At 30.1% G+C, this 27,448-nt stretch overlaps 1 protein-coding gene across 1 annotated transcript; it reads right to left on the reverse strand.

Annotated features, from left to right (window-relative positions):
• Positions 1–5,947: 5,947 nt before the first annotated feature.
• NGR-A31 (neuropeptide receptor A31) lies at positions 5,948–27,074 on the reverse strand. Its single transcript, XM_013325633.1, has 7 exons — positions 26,905–27,074; positions 11,609–11,872; positions 10,969–11,113; positions 10,620–10,779; positions 9,416–9,613; positions 7,750–7,836; positions 5,948–7,179 (listed from the first exon to the last, which is right to left on the reverse strand). Exons 2-7 carry the CDS (start codon positions 11,820–11,822, stop codon positions 6,685–6,687), a joined length of 1,299 nt encoding a protein of 432 aa, XP_013181087.1. The 5' UTR covers positions 11,823–11,872; positions 26,905–27,074; the 3' UTR covers positions 5,948–6,684.
• Between the last annotated feature and the right edge of the window lie 374 nt (positions 27,075–27,448).

A 27,448-nucleotide genomic window follows, 5' to 3' on the forward strand; every position in this document is an offset into this window, starting at 1 on the left:
CACAAATTGCTTTGGCACGTTGCCATAAATAAACTTGGGCGAACCAAAATAACTCAATTAACTTACTATTAAATTTTGTGCAGTATGACATTTTAAGGTTATATTGTTTTTTGGAACACCATTGCATACGTAATGTCTTCTGTTGGCTAAGTATGTTTTCATTGCATAGGAAAAAGTCCAAATATTATTTGTGAATTTAATATTTGAGAAAAATAACACATCATAATTAAAGAGAAATAAATATTTATTTAATTATTTGAATAAAGTACTTATTCCCGACAGAACAGAATGACAAACAAAATATATCTACTTGTATATAATCGTTTATTCGCTTGGAGAAAACAAACACTTTCTTATTATCAATGTCTTTCCGTTTCATCTGTTTGCGGAGCACCTTTTGTGTTCAAAACAGTAAATTTTGTTCCCTGCGCACACAAACATCACTTTACATTTACGATGTTCCAAAGTAGGTTTACCTTAGTATAGGTATACCGGACTTTTATTTAAAAAAAAACATTACATGTGAGTCTCGCCCTATTGTGTTTTGCAGATAGGTGGGATAGATTTATTACATGCCTCATCCATCATTTTAAGTGGTTAATAGTCATTGATAAACTAGTTTTATCTTATACGACAATATTGGGAATGTAAAAAAAAAACGAAAAATTGCAATATTTGTAATAATGTTTATCAAAGTCATGACAACTACTAATCAAATGACATCTATCAGTATCATTGCGTTCCGACTGTTGTGACACTTGTTTTAATACTAATTAGCATCTCTCGCATCTTCATTGAAGATTTTTCATGAAACAAAGACAATATGTATTGAGAAATAAGACTAAATTCAGTTTACACTTTGTCGTAAAGAACTCACAGCTTATAAAGCGTGCTACACATTTTCATGTGTAACTGCACATAGTTAACACTATGCATTTAAAAGAAGAGGTGTGTAAGTGGCTTTATATTGGTTCTCGCAAATATCTTTCCATCGTTGATGGTATAAGCAAATGGAATGTAATTTATAAAAGTCGTTTGCCGCTCCAATTGCGATGTTTGAATGGGTAACATAAATCAGTAAATCCTAACAAATAAACTTTAAAACCTACAATAATTTACAAAGTTTCGCAATTTCATTTAAAAACTTCCAACGAGAGAGAGGTTACGGACACAAACACGCCACCTGAATATCTGGAATTTACTTATTACTTAGCTTCATAATTAAATTAATTTCGAACTGTGAGGATGCCTCGTTTGTATTAAAATAAAACGTGAAAACAATGTTATAAATAACATAAACGAATGATTTCTTTTCGGTTTATTCATGAATGTTCACCTGTCAATTCCGTTTGTTTCTCTTTATTTAATTTATCGAATGTCAATTGAATATCAGTCAGTTACAAGTAACCAATATTTCGTAACAAATCTTATTTCTTATTAATATTATAAATGCGTATGTTTAGATGAATGGATTGATGTTTGTTTGAAGGTATCTCCAGACCTGCTGCATGGATCTTGCTGAAATTTGGCACCGATGCAGAACATAGTCTGGAAGAACATATAGGGTTACTAATTAAGTTTTTTTTTAATCTCTCCTCAGTTAGTTGAAAAATAAATAAGGTAAAGAAGGACGTATTTCGTATTTGTTTTTCTATATTGACCTTTTATATTCAATATTAACAAAACGATAATCATCTTTGAAGTCAAAAGATAAAATCATAATTAATTTTCCATGCGCCTGTACAAGCGACAACAATTTTCAGACATTAATCGTCCGATTAAAACTCCCCCGGATCAAAACAAGATAATGAATTATGCAGCATTTTCCTTGAACGAACAATTTTATGTGTTGAAAATATTTTCAGTTTACTCAGGAAAAAAAAAATTGTTTAATGTAAGAAAATCTTTGCAACCAGCTTGGTAGGGTAATATCCTTTATCTGTGTGTAATAAGTGAAAAGGCAATTTAATTTTTTCTTTTTTCAATTACCAAGTCTTTTCCTTCTAGTATTACTTTTACTTTGATTTTATTACTGAAACGAAAAAGACTATTTGATAGCACTGTTTACTAAATACATGAGTATAGCCCAGCCCACGTTCCATGTTAAAATACCTTAATGTTATTTTAACATGGAACGTGCCTATACGTTGGAGTAAGCATTGCTTATGGGTCTATTATATTATAACGCCAACGAGGTTAAATGTTTTCCATAGAACATTATAGACAATAGTTAAGATTTTAGTTTATTATTATGACATAATTTTATTAATCCGAGAATTCTTAGACTAATTGTATTACTATTAGTTACATGTTAGGTACCTTTTATCATAATTTCATAATGTTTTAATGATAATGAAAAAACTAAACAAGTAACAATACATCAAATGAAATTAATATTTTACGACAAATTTAAAAATATACTAAAACTACAAAGACTTTAGTCGTGCATATTGCAGGAAACTGGGTAATTAATGCTTGTTGCAGTCTTATAAAAATAACATAGGGATATTTGTATTTTTATAGTTAATCGCAGTGTTCTTGAATTTAATATTAAAAAAAAACCCAGTTATAACTACATATAAAACTATTTATCTTCAGATAATTAGAGACAGAAATAATTGCTAACTTAGGGGCGTAATTTTTATGTAGATAAAACAAAAGAAGAAAGACATAGCCAAATATATTGCTTGATGTAACAAACACGATGACATAACTCAACGAAGATCAGATATTTTACGGCCGCACGCGCCTTAATTAAGAAATAAAGCAACGCGTGGTACATATTCATAGTCAGGTTCGTTATGATACGCGCTTATAACACTTAATTATTCTATTAGCACGGGCTGTATGAACTTTAAAATATTAGACAAATAATGTAGTCACAAACATTTTTAAATTATTCAATAATTGTAAATATTAAATCTTAGTATTATATCTTATTCGTCTGCTAAAACATAAATCTGTCGAGACTCTCAAAGACATACTAAACCTGTTAAATGAAAGAAAAATGATATTTTCAAACCATCGAATTTTAACATAACCTTTACTCAATTACACGTCAAAATACTTTTATGAAACGTTTTTATTTATATGTTTCAACAAAGAGAAAATTCAAATCGAACCGCGAATGAATTTGAAAATAAATATTTGACTATTGGCAACGGTGTACGCTAGACGAAAGTTAAAAATATGCAAATCATTATCAAAACAATTGCTCGTACTCTTAAAAGTCTCAGTAAGAGAATGATTCATATGTGTGGTTTAAATAATATTGGTTTCCAAAAGATGTTTGCTAAAAAATCTATAAATTTTTGGGAACATTTTTCAAGAATAAGATGGCTTCTTTAGTTTTCTAAACGGAAACCTTTATATTTTTTAAGTAGGAAATATCGTCAATGGAAACTCAAGGTCATGTTTTTGATAACTTCTAAGTTTTTTACCAATTTCTAAACGTAATACTAGTAAATCGGTTGCCTGAACGTAATAAAGGCGGCGCGTCGTTTGTCGGCACGTCGATGCCCATTTTATAAAAATTTAAGACCGACGTAAAATTTTAATTACAGTGTAAAAATTCCGACCATTACTATCTAACGAAACATGCGCTTATTTATGTTGCTATCATTCAAATAGAAAAGCTTTTTAATGGAGGAAATTAAAACTGTTTAATGCTAGGAACAATTAAAACTGGTTTTAGTTATTTCACGTATGTATTAAGTATCGAATTGCTCTTGAAATATTGGTTTACCGCGAAAATAACTACGCACTATAATACATAGCAGTTAAGTCAGTTTTTTAACGTTAAAAATGATATATCGCTACACTGATATTTTGAATTTTATCTGCTGGAAAAATTTGCAAAGCGATGATTTTTTTTTCTTAAATTAACAATTGCATGATGTAGCTCATGGTCAATGTTTGTTTACAGGAAAGACTATAAAACTTTTTGGTAACTCAATGTTTAGTTTGGCTCGATGGTGAATTTATGAGGGAACCACAACCTCTACGTTGATTTGGGATGACAAAATCTTTTTTTTTTGGTATGAGTAAAAAGTATAAAAACTTCTTGTTATTCGTCTTACTAAAAACTGTAACTATAACTATATCTATAGACGAAACATAGGGTAATATAAAAAATAATAAAAAAAGGAATGTTGTGATGAATTTCACATTTTACAAACCATATAGATAAGTAAAATTTTTTATTGTTTCGTTTACGTCCTCCAGGCTTAAATAAATACTACCTAAATCAGCTGACCTAGACAGATCGTTCATGACGTTAACGCTTTATCTTATTGCCATGTCGTTTTTCCTAAGTATCAAGTCGTATAAATTCTTATTGCGTCTAGATTAACGACGCAAGCCCTAATATCGGAAACGCTAACAGATAATAAAAGCCTCTATATTGACTTATTCATTGAAAAATACTTATGTTGCCAGTTGCTACTCATTATGTGCATTAATGTTTAAAATAAGAATCTGATTCACGAACAATTGCACGCATGTAAATTATCTAAATAATTAAAAAAAAACTCTTTCTTGAAATATTACAATTTATAAAATTTTAATCAACTTCTAAAAGTTGAAAGTTTCTCACACAAAAACCTCTTTAAAGATTTGAGATTGCTATCACAAATTTATTCAAAAGCCACTTATCTGACTTATAAATAACCCGTGCAGTGTTAAAAGCAGTTGGAAAGAAGGTTATACAATTTAAACAAAGCTATTGCTTCCACAACATTTCCGCTTCTTTTACAATGCTGGCGGTCTACCAAAACCCATTACTATGGTTAAATTACTTCAAAATTCCGCTAATATCCTCTGGAAAAATCAAACGTGTGTAAGAGAGTATTCGTTAGAGAACATCCACAATTTTTTAATTATCTTGGAAACTGGACTGTTTCAATGTTATTTTTGTTAATCAAAATGAAAATCAAAGTAATATATGTATATACAATATCTCCTAAAACTAAGATATTTAACTACTTCAAAATACTAAAATGCCTACAATCCCTGTAGACCCTGTGCCGACGACAAGCGACAACAAAGACCGAAGACAAGAAGACAAGCGTGATGTTACTCGAGACCCGACTCCAATCTTCTACCTCTTTTGTTTTGTAATTATTTTCTTATCTATATCCAAAAATCTGTACAACTTTGTTGCTAATGGGTGATTTGAAATGAAAAAAAAATTCAAATAATGTAATTATTTATTGATATGTTATTTACAAATATAACAATAGTTTATGTTTATATTTCTGAATAAAAATTTACAAGATCTTCTTTCTTATATTACAATAGATAAGTTATAACTTAATTACAAATAAAGGTGATTTTTTTTATATAACTCGAGTATTTACGACAACTATATAATAAAATGGTTCAACGTGATATTAATTTAAATCATGTTCATGAATTTTTTTACTGTTAATATCTTAAATTTTTTATTAAAAATACAAAAGAACATAAACCAAAATAATTTTAATGACTAGTTGTGGTCAAGTTTAGGACTTTTCTTTCTATTGTATAATATTTATATAGAGTAGCTTAATTGACTAAAAGCACTATATAGAAACATATTGTTATCTCAATTTTTCCAAAGAAAATAAAAGGGATGGATGTCATTAATGTTTTGTACAAGAGTTTAGAACAAACATTAAATTATTATTGTATTTTCTGCTATAAATAGACTACAGAACAATCTGAGTTTGACCAAAATTTCACCCATTTTTTTTCCCATATGCAAATTTTAATAAAATAGATATCAATATTAACATTCGACTAGATTTCTTATACTTATAATATACACCATTTACATTTATATAGGATAAATATCGTACATCATTTAAAATAAGGGAACATTTGACAAACACCTATAATAAAATAAACATAATAATTGATCGTAATCGTTGTTATTTATTAAAAAAATAAACAAAGAGTTACTGCCACCATCAAAAAATCAGTAATATGCCAAAAAAAAAAAACTAAACAAACAAGCTAAGTAAAACATTTTAAACAAATATGTACACAATATTCAAAATGGTGGAGCCTTTCCGTTTCCTGTTATTTCCTTACTTAATATTTCAGAGTTTAATACACAACTGTTTTCTTAAGTCATGCGTGGTCCCTACCTACGTACACAAAGATAATATTCAGATTTACACACTAAGATTAAAGTATATTCTTATTAAAAATAATGAAATCCGTATTAACTGCAGATTAATAACTATTTGTACGACCCATTGTCAATAACTTTATACGTAATAAGATCTTTTTACACTAATTCTGTTAAAAATTCTAATTCAATAGCAAATGTACAGATTTTGTACAGATTTTTTTAAATTTTATTACAAATGGAATCTAATGAATTAGCATAATAGATTTTTTAATTAAAGTCACCTTAAGCCTTAATTAACGTAAGCTCATAGAAATTATACATAACAATTTAATAAAACTATCGTGTACTTAATGAATCTCATCCAGCGACAAGAAATTAAAAAATTATTTCGTAGTTTTTTTAATTAAAAAATTCACATTAAGTATACCTTACACTCAATCATACAAGTCTTTTTTGGACACCACAGAGGCACACACACCACTGCTCTCGGTCACCTCGTCAGTGCTTTCCGTTAATCAGGAAATGTCTATATTCTCCACTTTATAGAGGAACCTCCTCCGACGCATTTCTCATGAATCCGCATTCGGCGCTACTGTGACCGTGCTGCAGTTAGCACGAGTCGACCTAGTGGAACTGCGCCTTAAGCCAGTACCACCGACACGATTTAGTAAAATCAAATTGTCACTTTTCCTTTTACCATGAAACTTACAGAAGAGCAACTCCCTCATACCTTTTCTGAAGTTCTTAGATAGGAATGCGTAGAGCAAAGGATTGATTCCAGAGTTGAAGTATGTGATGAGAAATGTCAGTGGGGTGAGAAGTGCACTGAAATCGCTGGTGCCTTGATATCCACTGGACCAGTACTGCCACATCTTACGGGCGTGGAATGGTAGGTTGCATACGGCAAATGTGAGGACAACCACTATCAGCATTCTGACGACGCCGCGGCGCGCGCGCAGAACGTTACGTGATAGATGACTTAAGTGGTAACAGTTGCGACCCTCTTGGTTTTTTGAATTCTTCTTAGAACTTCCGCTTTTATTTGTTGTAGCTGACGCGTTCTTCTGTTGTATGAAAATGAATTGCAATTGAAATCATAATTCAATATTATTGTATTTCAAGTAAAAGTTAAATACCATCAGATTTGCCGTAGGTTTCTAAGACTAAAATCCCCGTTTAAAAATATTGTTAAATCTGTTTTGTCAAATATAACGACAAGGAGGTCGACATGTTTTATACAGAGATTTTGGTGTAAAAAACAAAAGGTTAATAAAAGTACCTTAATTATTTTAAATGTAAAAATAAATTCGTATTTCCATTTCAGATTATCAAAAATTCAATTAAAAGAGTGCTCTAAGGCTTATATTGTCGAACAAAGTTACTTCGTTACTTTAAGACTTATCCATTAATCAAGTCATTATAATGGATATCTAAAATTGGAGTTTCTACAAAATAAATATTTTCACTACACAACTTTTCTACAAAAATACATAAAGCTATTAATATAAGGATTAAGATCTGATTTTGTAACAAAAGACAATAAAGATTCATAACCATTTTGGTCGTAGCAACGAAATATGTTTAAGAATACCATAAGTATAATTTTTCGTTACTATCATATATTTGTATATTACCTGGGCGCCACAGCATTGCGTATGTCCCATCTGTTGCAAGCCATGAGAACTCTGCCATAAGCCAACTGCGATCCTCGCGTACAAAACCTACAACATCATTCCAATAAAGTTCAAATCAACTGTCACATGTTATTCTATATTATCTATAGACATGATCTGACAACGCTGACTGCCGATCTGGAATAAGATCAGGACACATATTTTTAAAACATTAAAGTGCCAACCCTATTCAATCTTATAATATAGCTGTTTTAATGTTTCATTGTGAGAAATTTAATGCTCAAATCATTTGAATTTGTGACAGTAGGTACTTATACAAAACCGGTTAGTGTTCATCAGACATGTGTCATCACTACGTTGTGGAAACGAGGCAATTGAAATAATATATAATGAAATATACCTATATATTTAGGGCCTTTCATAGTCAGTTTCGTTTCCAGGTGAAGCGTAGCGTATTTAATAAGCTTTCATTTTTCATATTACAATATAAATAGATATCTGGTATAATAAATTAATATTATTGTGTTTGATTTGTTCCCTTTATACATTTTTTGGAAGCTTCATTAATAAAAGATTTTATTAGAACTTTGTGACTATGGAATTATTTGTCTACAATTTTTCCTCTTAGGATCTTTATATTTCGTTTTATAAATTAACATAAAAGTAAATAGGGAAAACATTTCAATACAAACATTTACAAAGTTAAGTAGAAAATAAAAACATTCTTTTGACTGTGGTGACTTCGTCGCAGTGATCAATAACCATACTTACATTATACTAATATTATAAATGCGAATGTTTGAATGGATGGATGTTTGTTTGAAGATATCTCTAGAAGGGATGAACAGATCGCGATAAAATTTGGCATACATATAGATCATAGACATTTTAATTGACAGAATCGCGGGCGACAGTTTGTGATATTATAAATGCGAATGTTTGGGTGGATGGATGGATGTTTGTTTGAATCTTGATGAATTCTGGCATACATACATAAAACACAACAATTTCTTTTTAATTCCGCGCGGAAGGATTTTTGAGCGACAGCTAGTGTTATAATAATTGACAAACAACAGTTTTGGAATGTATACCAATTTAAATAATATAGATAATGCTTCATGTAAAAGGCAATAAAAATGATATTCCGCTGTTAAATTATCTATTGCCTATCTGCACAATATCAGGATAATATCAAGTGGCCATAAATGCAGGCAGAGAACATTTCTATTCATAAAATATTTTTACGAGTACAAAAATAATGTTGCTGTAAAAACAGCTGAGTCGATAACATCTGTTTCTTGATTGTCCAATTTGTCTGATGAAGCTGAAAAATGATTTAAACTAGTATCGAAGATAATAATAGTTAAAAATATTGTACGTGTTCATTTGGAAAATCAAAAGTCAGAAAAATGTTTAACAATGTAATAAGTAACTTTTTATTGAAGATAAGTCTCAACCAACGAAACGACAACACAGCGGGGCTATATAAAGTGCATTCGCTCCGAAGCAATTCCATAACGAACTTCAAAAATGCATGGAAGTGACGCGCGACAGTCACGTTATCGCAATTTATTGTTACAGCCTAGCACTTCGTCTAGTCCCGCTGGATATACAATCCAATCCAATCGATAAACAGTTGAAGAAAGATAAGAAATTCACTACTCACCGTCATAATGCACAATGGAATCACGTACAGTAGCACAAAGTTGACCATATCGAAGATTTCCGAGTTGTATTTCATACGGTGTTGTATGCAAATGGTCTCTGTGTGGCCGTCGCCCAAGTTGTTTGTTATGGTCTCCACCCAAATGAATTTAGGCGCGCTATACGCTGCACTTGTTATCCATACACCTAGTATCACCAGCTGCAATCATGACGCAATGTTTTTATAACAATAATTGATAGATTATATCTATTGAAAGCGGTCGCTTCGCTATTTCGGCGAAATTTGGTATATCAGAATATCGTATCATTTTTTAAGTTAATTACAATGAAGCTTTCATAAGAAAATGAAACAAAGACTCTTCTAATAGATATATGATTTTGTATAAGTTGTTGATTGCTAAACTGATAAATACGTTAACATTACTCTTTTCCCACATGAAAAATCACCTATGTATATAAATTAGGGTCATTAAGTAACGAAACTTTTCCTTATCAAGAATATGAGAACCTCGAATTCGATGCTGCCGACAATTTCGTAATTACGCCTCTTAAATGATTGTCTAGATCGTTATTATTTGGGAAGCTTTTACGATAGGCCGAATACTATTGCTATAATAGACGTTAATTGCTAACAATATTAAATGACTTTTATATGACATGTTATTTTAACTTCGGGGCTGCTTCAATGATTGGCTCAATTGTTATAGCTTGAGAATATAAAATAAGGTTATAGATATATTTATCAAGTATACTTTAGGTAACTATTTATTTCTTTCAACTGAAAATTTAAGATATTAGGTATCCCAAAATAATACAAACGAATTATTCCGAAACGATTATCAAAACTTTATTATATTTATTATATTATTATAAGAAACGAACAAATATTTGTACATTGCTAAACAACTTTAACAAAATAGACGGACTGAGATTTTAATCTCGAAAGTTTGAAAGCATTTTCTTTATGAACTTGTATATATTTTAGAATGTTTTGTCCAATAAGAATTACAAAAATAAGTTATATTTGCTACCATTGTACCTTGATAATTAATAAAAAATATGATCAAATAATTATTTAATTAAAACCCTTACCTTAATTAATTTAATTATATTCTGCTCTCTAATTAATTTTAAGAACAAAATCTGCGTCGTTATTAATTTGGAAAATATTTAGTTACAGGTAAATTAAAAAAAATCTTTCTTACCCTTAACCTAGTTGAGGTGAGAATTTGCTTGCAGGTAATTGGATGGATGATAGCGAAATATCTCTCCGTGCAGATTACGACAAGGATGAATATGGACGCAGTGTAACTCAGAGAATGCACGAATTGGTACATCTTGCATAAAAAATCACCAAATACCCAGCTGAAAAAAAATCTTATTAAAATTTAATAAGTAATATTTCCAGCTTTAATAAACCTTTTAAACTCGAATATTTCAAATATTTACAGGGTTTTTTTTTCGATCAATAAACGAATATTAACAGAACATCATGGTGCAAAATGCATACTAAAACGAATTTCAAACTTATTTTATTTAATTATTTTACCTTACCTCGGTATTAAGTATATAGTCAAATTTTGAAAGACACAGAAAACTCCAACGCACAGATCAGCTACAGCCAGATTCGCCAAGAAAAAGTTTGTTATTGACCTCAAACGTCTTGATAAAGTAACGACCAGAATAACAAGTAGGTTGCCTGAAAATTATGTCTAATTCAATTTATACCAAAACTGTGTCATATGAAATTTTCCTTAGCATAAAAAAAAACATTTATTTTATTTAAATCCTTAAAAACAAAAACAGCTTACCATACCAAAGGTATCAAGGTTAATCTTAAAATGAAATAAAGCGGGCTGATGTAAAGAATAAATTACTTTAAAAGCTGCAAAAGTAAGAAGCTAAAAAAATTTTACGCCGTACGAAATATTCTGTGAAAAATAACTAATTTTGAGGGCCAATTTCATCATTATTAATCACCTTTTAATTATCATTCAAATACAACTTTTCTATAAGAAATAGTAATTAAAGGGTGTAATCAATTGCACTTGGAGAAGACAAGCTTCTTAGCTATTGCGTTATTACGCACTGTGACTTTCTCACACTCTCTAGAGATCTAATAGAAGTCCTGAGATAAAATTAATTTTAATCAAAATACAAATTTCTATTAAAAAAATGAAATAATAAAACTTACCGAAAAAACAGCAGCAAAACACAATCGTATACAAAGTAATAAATATCGCTCTAACATCGGTTCTGTCGAAAATATATTCATCTTCAATAAACGAGTCTGCATCGTCGTCTATAGTTGAATTTGGAAATTCCTCGTTGAGACTGAAGTCCTTTGTCGAGTTTTCAATCGGCCAGGTACTGACCACCCTCGAAGTTACGAAGTTTATATTATTCATAGTTATGCAATTTAACGTTTCAAATTCGTAAATATCACCTCCTCCATCTCCTGAAATAAATCCAAGATAAACATAAATTCAGTATGTTACTTGAAAATAACTAAAAACACTATCGAACGATTCCTCCTTGTTCGGTTAAAGTTTAACCGAACAAATCATAGGTTATATTATCATCTTGTATTTGTCTTTCTCCCTATATATCTCGAGATACAAAATATTGTATAATACTTTTATTATATTTAATAACCTTTTATGACATGGATTAGAAAGTTCTACTAATTTATATATTACATCTCTTTCTGCTTATATTTAATTTGTAATGGGTGTTCATGTTTTAATTAAGAAAACGTTCTAACAGATACATAAATCGGCGATCCTCATTAAAGCAACGTTAAAAGTGTATACGACTTCGTTAATAGGTCAGCCACTTTTCTAATTGTCATTTTGGTGAACAAATCGCAAATGGAATGTCCTTGATACATACATTATGTTTTTTATTGATTCACATTTTCGATTCCCCTAAAAGTGATTGGCTTGTAATATAACGATAACTGTATTTTATCTGATAGGTAAACTCAGATACAACATATGAACTGTGAGAGACAATTAAATACGTGATAATAAATTGTAGATATGTTTTGCGTTTGCGTCACGGTGACGTCATTCATTCAAGTGTAACAAAACAACTCTACTTTTTTCAAATTATATCAGTACTAGGTGTCGCCCGCGACTCTGTTCGCGCGGAATTTGGAATAACGTAATAAGTAGCGTATGAGTTCTTCTAAACTATGTTCTACATGTGTTACAAATTTCATCAAAATCCGTTGAGCAGTTTTGGTGATATCTCCAAAAAAACATCCATCCATACGTCTAAACTTTCGCATTTATGATACTAGTAAGATTAAGCGCTAAGAATAGGGACTGATGATATTTTATGATATTATCATTTGTTTTTTTTTAATCCGAAAACCGATACGGATTCAGGAGACTACAGACTTATCGACAACTAGCCGTCGCACTAGACTTCGTAAGTATGGAAGTAGCCGGTTACTATCTTCGGTCCAGCCGTTACGCATATTATTAGTCCAATAAAACAAAAGAGTGCTATTATGTACAGAACTAGACATCGTAATGCTTAACTCTAAAGGCGGGTACAAGAAGTAATTACTATCAAAGTTGCTACGTATACAATAATCATTAATTAATACACAAACAGGAAATGAAATACAACCACAAATTCATAATTATTACAAAAAACAAATTGCATAAAATACAATACGTAAATTAGCATAAAAGTAGGTATGTTTTGTAAACCAAAGGTAAAAAAAGAAATTCTAAATGTCAAGAGTAACAAACTAATTTTAGAATTTAACTACAGATCAAACTTAAGTATTTATATTAAATAGGTGCTGCGTTTAAATAAGACTCGTATTCTATATTGAACCTATTTCTAGACAATATATCGCTATGATTGTTTGTTCCGTTATAAAACAATGAACTGTCCTACATTAAGTAACATGTCATGCAAAATACGTTACGAGAAAACAACTTTACTTGGCAATTACACTGAACATAACAGAAGTAATTTAACGCTACACTTATCACTGCCGTTTTTGTGCTAAAAATTTAATAAACAATCAGTTTCTCTAATTAGGAAATAATTTTTATTAATGAACACGTTTTAACAACCTTTAGTACGTTGAAACATTATGTTGTGATGCACGCTTACAACTGCACTTACACGTTACTGGCTTCATTAATTCATTTTAAGAAAAAAATGTTTTCATAACTGCATTTATGAGATAAATTATTAGAGTACTTTGAAGTTTGAAGAATAACTGCGTTCTATCATTTTATCATCGTTCGTTAATAGTTCTCATAATTTTGCGGTATCACATTGAATTTTTATAGGTTTCAGGAAATACTATATTTAATCGGTTTTAATTTTTATTTACGTTTATAAGTACTTATATTTATATAACAGTCAGGATTTCAAATGATAAATAATAAATAAACATACTTATATAAATGCGAATGTTAGATATATGGGAGGATGGATGTTAGAAGGTATCTCCTAAACGAATCAACAGATCTCGATAAAATTTGTCACAGATAAAGGACATAGTATTTAAAAACACAAAGGCTACTTTTTTTTTAATTCAGCATTAAATGTTAAGAATGTTCAATGATGACATAAGTTAATTTATTTAAGATACAATAAAAATTGTTCCAATTTAACTTTGCACGGTCAAAGGTAGTGGAACAGTAAACGTGCAGCTTGAAATTGTTACAATACTGCACAGTTCACATATGACATGACGCAATGAAATTGTATTTGTGCAACAACATGGTGGTAATAAGAATTCTTTTGAGGAGATTAAATTCTTCTATAAGGTAGATTTAGAAAAGAAACACACATGAAAAGAGTAAATTGACTGGTTATTAAAAATATATACATTTGATTTAAAAACTCTGATGATGTACATTTGTGTTTATTAGATTGTATGACCGTTCCACGATGATATCCTCTAACCCAAATTACTCGAAGGCTGCAGTACTATTTCATTTATATTATTGGAATTATACTCAAGTATAATAATAGTTAATCAGCCGTATTCATTATTTAATTAACCATTTTTACAACATTTAACCTATTATATTAGAGTATAACAAACTTGAATATGTAAAATTATATCAGATTCTAGCTGCTTTTCGATCAAAATATATAAGTGAATTAACTGACAATATCTACATTATGGTGTGCTGTCGATAACCTAACTTTTATACAGAAAATGTAATACGTGCTTCAAGTAGATAAATTTCCATAAGCATTTAGATAATATCGTTCCTGCCACATACGTTACGTTACAAAGGAAATTTCTCATGAAACTAATGCCAAATGTCTCCAGTATTTCTTAAGGAACTGCGAACCTAGACTGCTTTCATTTTTTATTACAATTACTGGTTGCTTTGTGACTTTTTTCTGATATCTAACATCTTTGACTAAATGAAAAATATGTACATACCTAAACGAGTTGTAAAATATTGCCAGATTTATTTAAAAGTAAATACTTTCAAGTTAATACGGTCAACAAATTCCTCTAACGTTTAACGTTGGATAATTAAGTATAAAATTTTTGATAGTTATTTAAACTTCAATCTAATACACGTATATGTTTGCCAACATGTTTCAACAAAAACAAATCTTAGAATAAAGTTGTATTTGACTGATTCTTAACTGATAATTAACGAGCGTAACCCGTGGCGCGTTTAAAATAGAATTTTGATCATTATTATTGGTTTATGTATATAATGTCAGAAGAAAACAGCTTTTAAAAATGATAACTGCGTGTACATTAGTTAAAGAATTTATCATTTGTATCAAAAATACGTCAGTACATGTTTCAATCGAAAGTTCTGATAGACAATGTTCTTTTTAGTAATAATTGTATTGCTTCAAAGAAATATTGAATTTTCTTTTCAATACTCTATTCACAGAGTCTTTTTCTTCGTTTTATCTCACGAAAACATATTCCAATGAAGCCATCGTTCGTGAGAGTGTTCAGAATCGAATTTAGCTGTTATTTTATGAACTTTTTAACAAAAGAAATCTATTTTTATGACTCGTCTCCTGGAAACCTTTAGCTAATAAAAGAACTTATTGTACAACCTGACAGTTCCTTTTTAACACAATATAAAGACGAAAAAGAAAGCCTTTAATGGAAGCTTTTAATAGAAGTTGTCGAGTCGTTGTGTCGAGAGTCTTTATAACTAGCCCTCGCCTCCGACAACGTTCGCGCGGAGTTAAAAAACTTAATTAGTAGCCTATGTGTTCTTCCACACTGAACATAGTCTAAATGTATGCCAAATTTGAAAACATTCGCATTTATAATATTAGTAAGATTAGCTTCTATAACAACGCTAACTATAACCTTTTTATTGGTTACTTCAGGATACCAGCGAAATGGTAAATAACTTATAACCATCCTCAGAAATTATATGATCAAATTCAAAAAGATTTATTTAACCTTGACTTGTAGTTTTCGAGATTAAGGCCTTAAAATAAACTTTTCGCTTTACAATATAAGAGTAAAATATGCTTATTCATGAGTATTCAACGTTTTACTACAAAAAGTGATTTTTTTATATTGATTCGAACAAAAATGTACATTTTCTATTCATAATGAAAACTAAAGAACGATAAGAACTAAAACTGCTATTCCGTATCTATTAGACATCCAAAGTCCATTTTTCATTCCGAATGCCGTCGTTACTTCAGTCAGTAACTGGTCTTCTCATTCCTCTCTCACTCTTGATTTATTGACGGCATTAAACTTTTGATTGCTTTCATGTTGCTTTCAATTTATACGAAACGATGTAAACTGTAATATTTCAAAAGGATATTCGACTTAACTCTGACATTTGTGACCACTGTATGTCTTTGAAATACATTAAGTAACATCCTTTATTGTAAATTGATTTTTGAATTAATTTGCAAAGAAAATAAAAAAAAATAATAAAAATTAGAAAAGAAGAACTTAAATTAACAACGGAAAGTATACACATAATAACAATCTATGTATCCTTCTATTTTAGTTAAGAAATAAAACAATAACATTTCGAATTAATGTCAGAGGAACTTTGGAATAAAAGAACTTTTAATTAATTTACGAGACGTAATTAAGAGTCAAAAGTTCATTCTTGGATAAACATAAAGTCGCAAAATTGAGGGAACATTATTACTCAGATGTATATTGCAAGTCATGTACGTCTACGTGTAGGTGTGAAAAAAACGTGATGATTATACTCAATTGATGGATGTAAGTGTTAAAACATATGTAAACATCAAAACAGTTGATTCTCAAACATATCAACATTATTTATAACACGTCTAATTACATTAAACAGCTTTTCTTTACCGGAACAATATTTCAACGTAATATTCAGAAGACGCAAACATCCGCTTGTTGGAACTCATCGAGCGAGTCTATTAAAAAAGAACATCTACACGTTGCATTACACAACGACTTTGTACGAAAATAAAACTATAATTTCAAATATTTTCCTTACGCCGCCCAACGTCCGAAACTCGAGAATACTGAACGCTGAACAAACTAAAACAAATTCCTCAACAATTCACAGTGTCTATTTGACGTCTGAAATAGAATGTTTCTAAGAAATGGTGTCGATAAAACATTAAATTCATAGTAAATCTTCTTAAACTAGAAAGTTTTGGTTAAAATAGCATATTATTATTATTGCAAGCTTCAACTTAAAAGCTATATAGTTTGGCGAAATAGTAACTTAATTCATGCTTTAACCTAACTTAACTTTACGACTCTATGAATATTAATATTACACAAACCAGTAAGTACAACAAAAATATTTAAAGATATTATTTTTAAGTAATATTATAATAGTAAGTATAAGTAATATTTAAGTAATAGATAAATAAAAATACCCTAAAGAATATGAATGTTATATGTTTAAAGCTGTAGACAGAGTAAACTTATTTAAAAGACTACAAAAATATCAACCGATCTTAAATGCTCTTTGAGATAGTCTTTGTAGTTGTAGCATCAAAGAAATTCTCTACTACTTGAATGCGATTACGAAACGTAGACCTATTATAAAAAAAGATATGTTAGTAGTCAGAAAAAAAAAATCCGTCGCCATTACGTTTTACCATTGACGAGCTTACGGCGAATAATCAACCAGATGAAAAACAAACCGAATTTAATGGGCAACGAAAATAACTCGGCGCCTAAATTGTACAAACCATTAATTTGTAATGTACACTGGTTCAGTCGCATAGAGATAATCTGTGAACGAACGCAGCGCCTCCGCACCGCGCCGACCGTCATCCAATCCTCATATACATTATTCTAATGACAGTATTACAAATGCTCCAGATCCGTTACCAAGTGAAAAGGAAATGAATGTCTCAAAGAAGACCTATTTACATAATAAGTATATTCCTTCCCTTTCACACTCATTACACTGTCAATACATTTGTTTTTATTGCGTTCATTTTGATATAATATTCGACAAATCTTATAATTTATTAAAAAAATTATATCAGAAACCTAGAAATGTCTTAATAGCTTTATAAATACATCTAAACTACAGAGTTTTTTGCGTTAATTGTTAAGCAAGATTATTATTATTTCAGTTATATTGTTTCAATATTGTGTAATATTTTAAAAAGAACATAAAACCTTTTTTAATTGAACTTCGTTAAAACAAGCAATATTACTGGCAGATTTTAAAAAATCGAAAGAAAGATTTATTTTTATCATTTCTAATTAAAGAAAACGCATGTTTCATTTCAGTTAACAATGCTCATCGCTGGCGTAATTGCTTTTTATTGTTTTCAGCGTTGATAGATAAAAGCTAGTGATGTCAGACAACTAGGACTGTTGTAGACTGGTAACTAGGGGCAAGTATAATATGAGCTTCATCTAAATAACTCACTTTTACAAAAATGTAACCTCAATAACGGTACAGTTTAAGGAATTCGAAGAAATTATATTTAGTAGTTCCAGCAATCCGACCATATATTTTTTTTATGTGAAAACGTCAAAACTAATTCACCTCTCGCTCATCACCAGATGTCATAGTCTGCCGACTGAAAATAGTATTTACGTCATATCCATTAGATGAAACATATACATACCTGTCCACATTTATAGATGCGTATTTATAAAAATCTTATTACTATATAATATTATAAATATGAATGTTTAGATGAATGGATGGATGTTTGTTTGAAGGTATCTCCGGAACGGCTCAACGGATCTTGGTGAAATTTAGCACACATATAGAACATAGTCTGGAAGAACACATAGGTTACTAATGATGTTTTTTTGTATACCGTGCGGACGGAGTCGTGGGTGATAGCTAGTTGTTTAATAATTTTAATTCTCTTTGTTTGGGTGTGACGACATCAACGACAAATAACAGATCGATATTGAAGACGAAAATAAAACACAGGGTGATAATGATATGTTTACAAGCGTAAAGCTAATGAATGATGCTAGGTGTAGATAAAAAAAATTGTGAATTTATTCTAAAACTGAATCCGTAATTCTCATATAAGACTCTTACCACCAAGAGAACAATGTATTTTTGTGCAGTCAATTACTATCATTTTAGAGAAAAAATCAAAACTATGCTCCGTTTCCGGACGTCCGCATTCTCGTCCCATCAACATGACAACAAACACTTGGCAACCGGACAAACGTACCATTAGCACGCATATAGTTTGTGTATATGGTTACTGATGTGGCCGTTCATGATGTTAACTGAACAATAATCTGCTAATACATTGCCCTACATACTGCTTTGCGAACTGGAATCTAAATATAAGTAAGTAACTAACTAAGTATTTTGAATATTTCTAATATTTTTCGTTAATTAGATATCGATATCATTGAAATTATAAATAAATATAAAGCAGAAATTAAAAACATTGAAATACCACAAACTAAGGTATCGATTTCTGGATATGTTAGTTTGTGGTTTGTAAAGAGGCGTTCGTGGAACATCCAAATTTCTCCCAGAGCTCGTAAATCTAGCAATTTATAGACACCTATTTACTCAGACTGGGTTCGGCGAATACAGTTCTTTCTTGTTTTAACAGGTACATATTGTTTTTACGAACAGTGCCATAAGACGAGGAATAGTCAACATATTAAATAACTGTTTAGCAGTTTAAACCTACTATGAAATGAGTAGTATCCAACTTGGCGTTAAACCTTGAACTTTCGTGAACCTTTACGTGAAAGCTAACACATATGAAAATCGAAGGTTAAACTGTAAAAGTCAAATCGTCTAATTGAAAGCTGATGCTTTAAACTTTGCTATACTTATTTTAAGAAAAGAGAAGTTGAGATAAGTCGAACCTGGACTTGGATAAGCGAGACTCCAAAGGACTGTAATATTCTTCTCGCTTAAAGAGACTTTTCACTCCAGTCCGAGTTTCTCGTTTATGAAGGTCGTCCGTTGGGAACGGACAGAGACTCTCGCTTGTAGAGGTTTTTCGTTTATCCAGTTCTCGATTATCTAGGTTCGACTGTATAGGTTAGGTTTGTCAGCTTCGCCACGAGCTAACAACTTATAATATGCCTGGTGTGATAATTGATATGTTGACATAATAGATTCTTAAGTAAACAAAATATATACATGTATTCCTTAACTCATTTATAATTCGTAAACAATTCCCAACTAATCGACGCATCGCACAAATAGAACAATTTACGAAAATCAAATATAAACCACCATACAAATGAATGGGCGTGTTAAACAAATAATCACAAAAATATAGGAACTATTCCAATGATATTTATGAACAACGAAACGCAGGCGGCCGGGGAAAAATTGTATGCTATTTTTGATGTCTAAGACATTGCCAGATCAAAAATTTTGAGAAATAAATTCTATTGAATGATAAGAAAAAAAAATAGCTTGAAATGATTTTTACGGCGGCCAAAGTCACGTGTTTCCTTTGAAATGTAAACTATATTGTTATATGATGGAAGCCGCGTGCTGGCCTAATGACATGATATTCAAGCTACATCATAGTGTGAAGCAAAGTAATAGTTATGTTAATTAAATTGTAACAAAGTGTGATATACAAACATGTATTATGTTTAAGACGTGTTTGCCTAATTAAGATTGATTGAGTTTAGAAATAGGTAACTGAATTTGAGACATATCTTAATTATTGACAACTAATTAAAAGTTATATCTTATTATTATAAATGAGATTGTTTGGGTGGATAGATGGATAGATGCTTGTAAGAAGGTTTCTCCAGAACAGCTTCCGCGACCTCGGTGAAATTTGGCACAGATGTAGAATATATTCTGGAAGAACAAATAGGCTACTAATTATTTTTTTACTTCCACGACAAAGTAGCAACCAACATTAGTTTTTTTTTTAATATGGCAATATTTTTGTATACAAGTTTTATCAAAATATATGAACAAAATACAAAAACCGGATAGTCCCACATACAAAGTTATAAGCTTACTATGAGCATAAATCGATGAAGACGTTTTTTTTATTATGAACACTTCAATTGCAGCGATAATTGCATATCATTTGTTTGTCGTTTGCTAAGTCAGGCGATACGAGTGCATTTATTTTGCATTTATATTGACGGAAGTCACAATGAATGTCACAAGTCAATCTTGAACTTCACCTTGTGATGTATATTAATTACTTTACGACTAGATTGTAGAAAAAAAGAAATATAAAACGAAGTAAATTATTGCTTTAATATAAAGAAGAACGTTAAACAACATTACTCGAAGAAATTAATTGTCGTTATTCTTAATATTCAATGTTTGCTTAGCTTTAATTGCTTATGACATGCCCTTACGCATTTGTAATTAGTGTTGAATTTAAATAAATGAAATAAATATAATATTTATATTTTGTTTTATTTATTTATAAGTCTATTTAGATCCATTTCACATCTCTCAAAGGGATTAGTAGGATTGCTGTTTAATGGAATATTAACGCTACAGCAATACTGAAAATGAATTACTATATTATAAATTCATTCCAAAAAATAATACTAAGCCCAATGGCATTTCCTTTCCATTGGGCGGATAGATCCGTAGGCTTATAAGCCCAACGGGAACCACCCCATCTAAGTTAAAGCAGTTAACTGAGAACAAGAATTGACATAATTTTTTTATAGTGCAAGCAAAACGTTAAAATTTTTGTCAAAATATGTGTAATATATTTTTAACGAATTTACAAATATTCGTTATACTTTGTTAAGTAAATTTAAATGAGCGCAAATGACACGACTCTATGGGACATACAGCGAGTTCGGAGGTTGGCAATTACATTATAATGGCCTTGTTATCCAAGAAACAATTAGGCAACAAGATTAATTCTGTTTATTACTGTAATATATAAGACAATTTGTTTTACATCTGCGCTGTAATTGTTAAAATTTAATTCAGGAACGAATACTCTGTCTGATTTAAAAATAAATAGTAATTTTTCTACGTATGTTGTGTAAGTAATTATTAAAATTGTGATTAAAAGGAAAAGTATTTTTGTCACATTACAACAAAAAGATTTTAAATAATAAACTTACAAAGAATCTCACGAATAGTCTTAAATCTATGATATAAAATAAAATATTCAAAAACGCATAATTTACTAAAATATATTAAATATATTGTTATATGAATGGTGTCAGATGATATACTCGAATGACAGAATGTACATTTGAATTTCGAAAATGATAATGCACCCGTTGGAAATTGAACCTAGAACCTGTAGGTTACAAGTCTAATGCTTAACACACTGCGCCACCTAACTATGAAAATAAATAACATTAAATTACCTGAAAAAAACATGCAATATCGCTTTATTTGTATTGCAAAAGATCTCGCGTACTCATAGATCAAAAGTACGAAATTAATCTTTCATTTGTAAAGATAGATAGCTAAGGAAATTTCCACCAATACCGTTCAATGTTTAACTTACTTTAGGGAATATGGTTTAGCTAAATAAATTGTTAAACAAACTCTAAACTTTAGAATTATAATGTTTCAAGCTCTACGCTTTATTAATTTGCTTGATCATCTTAGTTGGCGATCTTTTAAATTATTTTGATTCAACTAAGTATGATAAAGTAATTAAATCTAGATCAATCAAGAACTCTTTACAGATGAGTGATTTAATAATGATCTATGAGTGGTAAATAATTTTAATAATATTAATCAGTCGGCTTACAAAACTTTTTGTTGGGTGTAATATATAACAGGCTATGGTTATTGTCATAACTTCCAACTTAACTCGTTTCTTATATTACTAATTTTATCTAGTATTTATTAGTTTATGCCATTGCATTTAAATTTTATGATAATATAGTAAAATAGATCACGCCCGCGACTCCGTCCACGAGATATTAAAAAACCTAATTAGTAGCCTACATGTTCTTTAGTCTCTGTTCTTTATCTACGCCTTAATTAATTTAATTTCAGCAAGTTACATGCAGCCATTCTGATACATACATATAACAAACATACATTCAAACATTCGCATTTATAACATTGATAATATTAAATATTAAACTTTCCCCGAAAATCAAATGAATATATTTTATTTGTGTTATAAATTTAATCGTAAAAAATCATACTTGTCATAGGTTCAATGAAGCATTAAATCGTTTTTTTATGGAATTGGCAGGAAAGTCCGCCAATATTATGGCGGTGGACAACCCACGCTTTCCGTGAAAACGTCGCAATATAGTTTCACTACGAATAATTTCGCCTGTAAGAAACCAATTTAGAAATGACATAAAATAACTAAGAGTTAATAAAAAAAGCAAGGCATTGTATGTTCTATAAAGTACTGTAATCAATGATAAATACATAAAGTAAAAAAACATTATTTGATCTTGTGCTTAAGCATTCCTAAACCATTAGAAAAATTTATAAAATTTTGATAGAGTATTCATAACACGCCTGAGAGAGTTTGAGCCTGAAACAATCTTTTTATTTGTCTTCGAATCAAGTCAAGCGAATCCGAGATTTATGGTATATTTGTGTAAGTATGTTATAAAAGTTATAAAATGGTTATCTTTCTACTAAGAAGTACACAGACGCAGTCGATTTATGTACTAACTTGTAACTGCTGAAGGTAACAAATGTTACTTTCCCTCTTATGCTGCAATCCTTAAACCAAACTCATATAAAACTTTATAAGCTTGCGTTATTACTAAAGTTATCCAGAGCCTGCCGTTTGGTGGCCATTTCATTACATATTAAAAGGTTTCACAGATGAACTAAACTGCAAAATAAGATTTAGAGCTTTAAGTTTTTTAATAAAATCTAAATATTAAAATTAAAATTTATCACCAAAAATATTAAAAAAAAAACCGGTATCCCTATGACTCTCTCTTTAGGGAACTATGACTTTAGGGAACTCTAGGGAAGGAAAGAAATTGATTGAAATTCAACGACCTCACCCCTCAAAGTTGTTCAAGTCGGCTGTTTAGAATACAAAAGTATACAGAGATCACTCAGTGTATAGGGTCTCTGATTGCAAAATTTATTGCGACATAATAAAAAGTCTCGCGTCAGCCGCTGTCTAAAATATATACATACCTACAAGTGTAATTATATAGATGGTATTGAACAATTATGTCGAAATGTATGTCGTAGTCTAATCGTATCTTAATTTCCTACTGTAATAAGACAGTCGTGATGATAGAATTTAAGATCTTTTAAATAGAATAAATAAATGAATAAAATATATTCCTATTTTCCAAAAACTGAGAGTTCCGATCACACTCATCCTTTTATACCTCAAATTCAATTTAAACCTGCTTTCAAGTTCTCAACAACGAGCATCTAGTCAATATTGTTAGATAGTTTTCATTAAGCTCAATGTTCTTTCGGGTTTACCTTAGAGAATTGCTTTTTCTTGGCTACAAACCTTTCTATTTTATTGTCACGATTTCTTAAAAAGGTTTATTCTCTAAAGAAAATATCGATTGCCGCTTACATCATTACTACATCTTAAATCTAAGTAAACAACAATTCATTTGAATATGATTATACGTCCCCGTTTGTTTTGTATTTTCTCTGACACTGACACTAATAACATGAAATTATTCCGATTTTGCGGAAGTTTATGGGTCACTTAACATAACCGTGGGATTCGTGTGTTAAAACAAAAACAAGAATATTATCAACAGAACTAAGAAATCCGCTTAAACATAAAATTCGACATGAATAACTTAAGAGGCTAAGAGTAAACCCTTGTCACCTACGGTCTAATGGTGGCTAAAACATTCTGTGGACTAGCCACCTCGGTCGGTGTTTGATGGGGCCGTTGATGTTAAAACGAACTTGTAGGTCGTAGCCGCCGACATGCGTGTGAGGTGATATGTTGTATTAGGGCTGTTTAAATAATGATTCTCCGAGTTTAATTCAAACGTTTGATCGTTAATAATCAATAGCGAGGCGGAGATCTTTCCTTTGTCGACAACAATCAGCTGAAGCTATCAATAATGCATGACTTTGATAGAAATTTACTCCTACGAAACATCTTACAATATTATAATTGTGAAAGTTTATGTGGACGGTTGGATGTTCGTATCTCAAATACAGTTTAACGGATTCAGATGATGCACAGATGTGGAACATTGTCTGGAAGAACGCATATTAAGTTTTTACTTTAATCCGCGCGACCGAGTCGCGAGCAAAAGCTATTATTATATAAATTTCAACATTAACCTAAAAGAAAGAAATTGTAGAAGAAAACATACGTCAAATACGGAATAATCATATCTTTCTTGCTGGAATTAATCATATAAGTCATAAAAATGTATTTAATTCAGTTTGGCGACTTCGTAGATTAACGCGTATGAACACAGACAGGACATTTTTGATGTATTAATATTAAGCTTAAAAGTACATATGTGATAAATGCCATTTGCAATTTTCCGCGGTTACCCGGTGATTGATGGAGAAATCGACATACGTATTATAGTAAATTTCAACACCACTTTACGGTTATATGAACATTTATGTTTAAATACTATAAGTAGATTTTTCTACTGCATTGTTTCAGTCATTCTTATAGACCATGGTATTTACAAATTGCTCTCTTTCGCATCTTACTATTATTGACTTGGTAACACTTTACGTTTTCAGTTTGTGATGACTAATGTATACAAAACAAAAGATACACAGTTACTTTTAGATGTTAACGGTGTGCTGGCGGAATATCGTAACTTTCCGTGTTATGACCGCCAATGATGGAGCAAATACCTGTTATACAATTTTCCCTGAAAATCGCTCTTAAATTTTTATTGTTTATATGAGCTAGATAATAGATTTATATCAAACTAAAATGCTCACATCTGGCGTAGTGTAGTCGAATTTAATTATTGCATTTTAATACTAAAAATATAGTCAATGTTGCTTCTAGATGCTAGACATAGCTTTCATGTATTTTCTTGAACGTTTTGGCAGTACGGACTTTTATTTTTATAAAAATAACATGAAGCATGTTTTAGATCCAGATGTCTGAGTTCCAGAATATTTCCACAGTTCCTAGCCTACTTTAAATTTAACACAGTAAGATTGTACTTCAGATCAAAATAAAGATTATTGAATTATAAAATTTAAAAAGTTAACTTAATCATTTCACACACCGCAAATTTTATTTCTACCACCGCAAATGTTAATTTTATTACTTCTTTTGATGTCACAAATTTAGTTTTATCACCAACATTTTTATATCCCCGTGGAAGTCGTTAATGAAAAAAGATGTAAAATTGTTCAAAAAATTTACGACCACAAGATTCATAAGATTAAATTTCAAATCAGTTTTGTAAGATGATACCTAATTTGATTAGGGAATGTATAATTGCTAAACATATATTTAAGATTTAAACCAATTTTAAGAAAAATGCTCTATTGCCATTGTTTTGTTATAGGTAATATTATAATGAAGGTCATTTAGTTATTCTTTTGGTTATTAAAAAGACGTATTAGTTAGTATATTAAGGGTTTTTGGGTTATAAAAGAGCACCTTTATCCGTAGCAATGAGACTGATCCTGGTCTTGATAAATACATACCGCGTACACTTATCTTGAATTATATCAGTTTTCGGTTAACCATGAATGGTTATTTCAGACGTTGATACAAATTTAAAAAAAATAATTTCTGAAATTTTAAATATAACTGGTAACAACTAAAATTCCTTTACATTTTAGATTTTAAGCTTTTTTGTCTTCGTCTTTCGCTATCAAAGTAAGCTGAGATGTATTACTAATTAAATAAAATAACTATTTTAAAGTAAAATAACAGTTAATTAAAATTGTACGAATTTAATTAACAGATAACTTTAAGATCGATAGAAAAAGAAAAACCAAATAATAGTTTGTGATTATTGAGGCTTCCTTTTACAACTTATATTTTAAAAATACAAATATTATTTAGAACTGAATATTCTTAAATTAATATCATTTGTTAAAAACGTGTAAATAAAAACAAACAATACAAGTTGAAATAATTCACATTGTTTTAAAAACACCTTACCTCAACAACTTTATATTAGTCAAATAAACACTTAATCCACTAATAATTAAATCCAATATTTTAATAAATCACTTAAAACAAACTTAGTTTATCATCAAACGATATAATTCACACGAAAATCACTCGCAAGTACTTTGAGAGGCGCGACGTCAGCGGCGACCGTATGCCAACCTGACTACACTAACACTGAAGAAGGAAAGCGCAGCCTTTCAGGGGTGTACCCAAACCTAGTTACATGAATGTACGGTGGTTAATGTACACATTAAACCACAGGGGAATTATTACACGCTTTATTTATAGTCTTAGAAAATACCAGAGAAATTAAACTAGTATAATGAAAGTAGGATATTCTTTAAAAATATTATCTTGAAATCATTCATTTGTTTTACTAAAGAACAAATAAGGTAGTAAAACAAAATACTTACGTTTCTTATGTCATTAACGAAGCTTAAATATTTTAGTAGATATTGTTTTAGTTGATATTTTTAAAATTGTACTACTTGGTGTTGTTTTTAAGTTTATTTTTCACAATACTGGATCAGAA

Source organism: Papilio xuthus, unplaced genomic scaffold (assembly GCF_000836235.2).
Source record: "Papilio xuthus unplaced genomic scaffold, Pxut_1.1 DF824655.1, whole genome shotgun sequence".
NCBI classification, from domain to species: Eukaryota; Metazoa; Arthropoda; class Insecta; order Lepidoptera; family Papilionidae; genus Papilio; species Papilio xuthus.

Coding starts and splice junctions, on each gene's coding strand:
- NGR-A31 (XM_013325633.1), bottom strand. CDS start 11,822: ATGAATAATATAAACTTCGTAACTTCGAGGGTGGTCAGTACCTGGCCG. Junction 11,114..11,608: donor GTTTTGCTGCTGTTTTTTCG/GTAAGTTTTATT, acceptor CATAATTTTCAG/GCAACCTACTTGTTATTCTG. Junction 7,180..7,749: donor CGCAATGCTGTGGCGCCCAG/GTAATATACAAA, acceptor TTCATACAACAG/AAGAACGCGTCAGCTACAAC.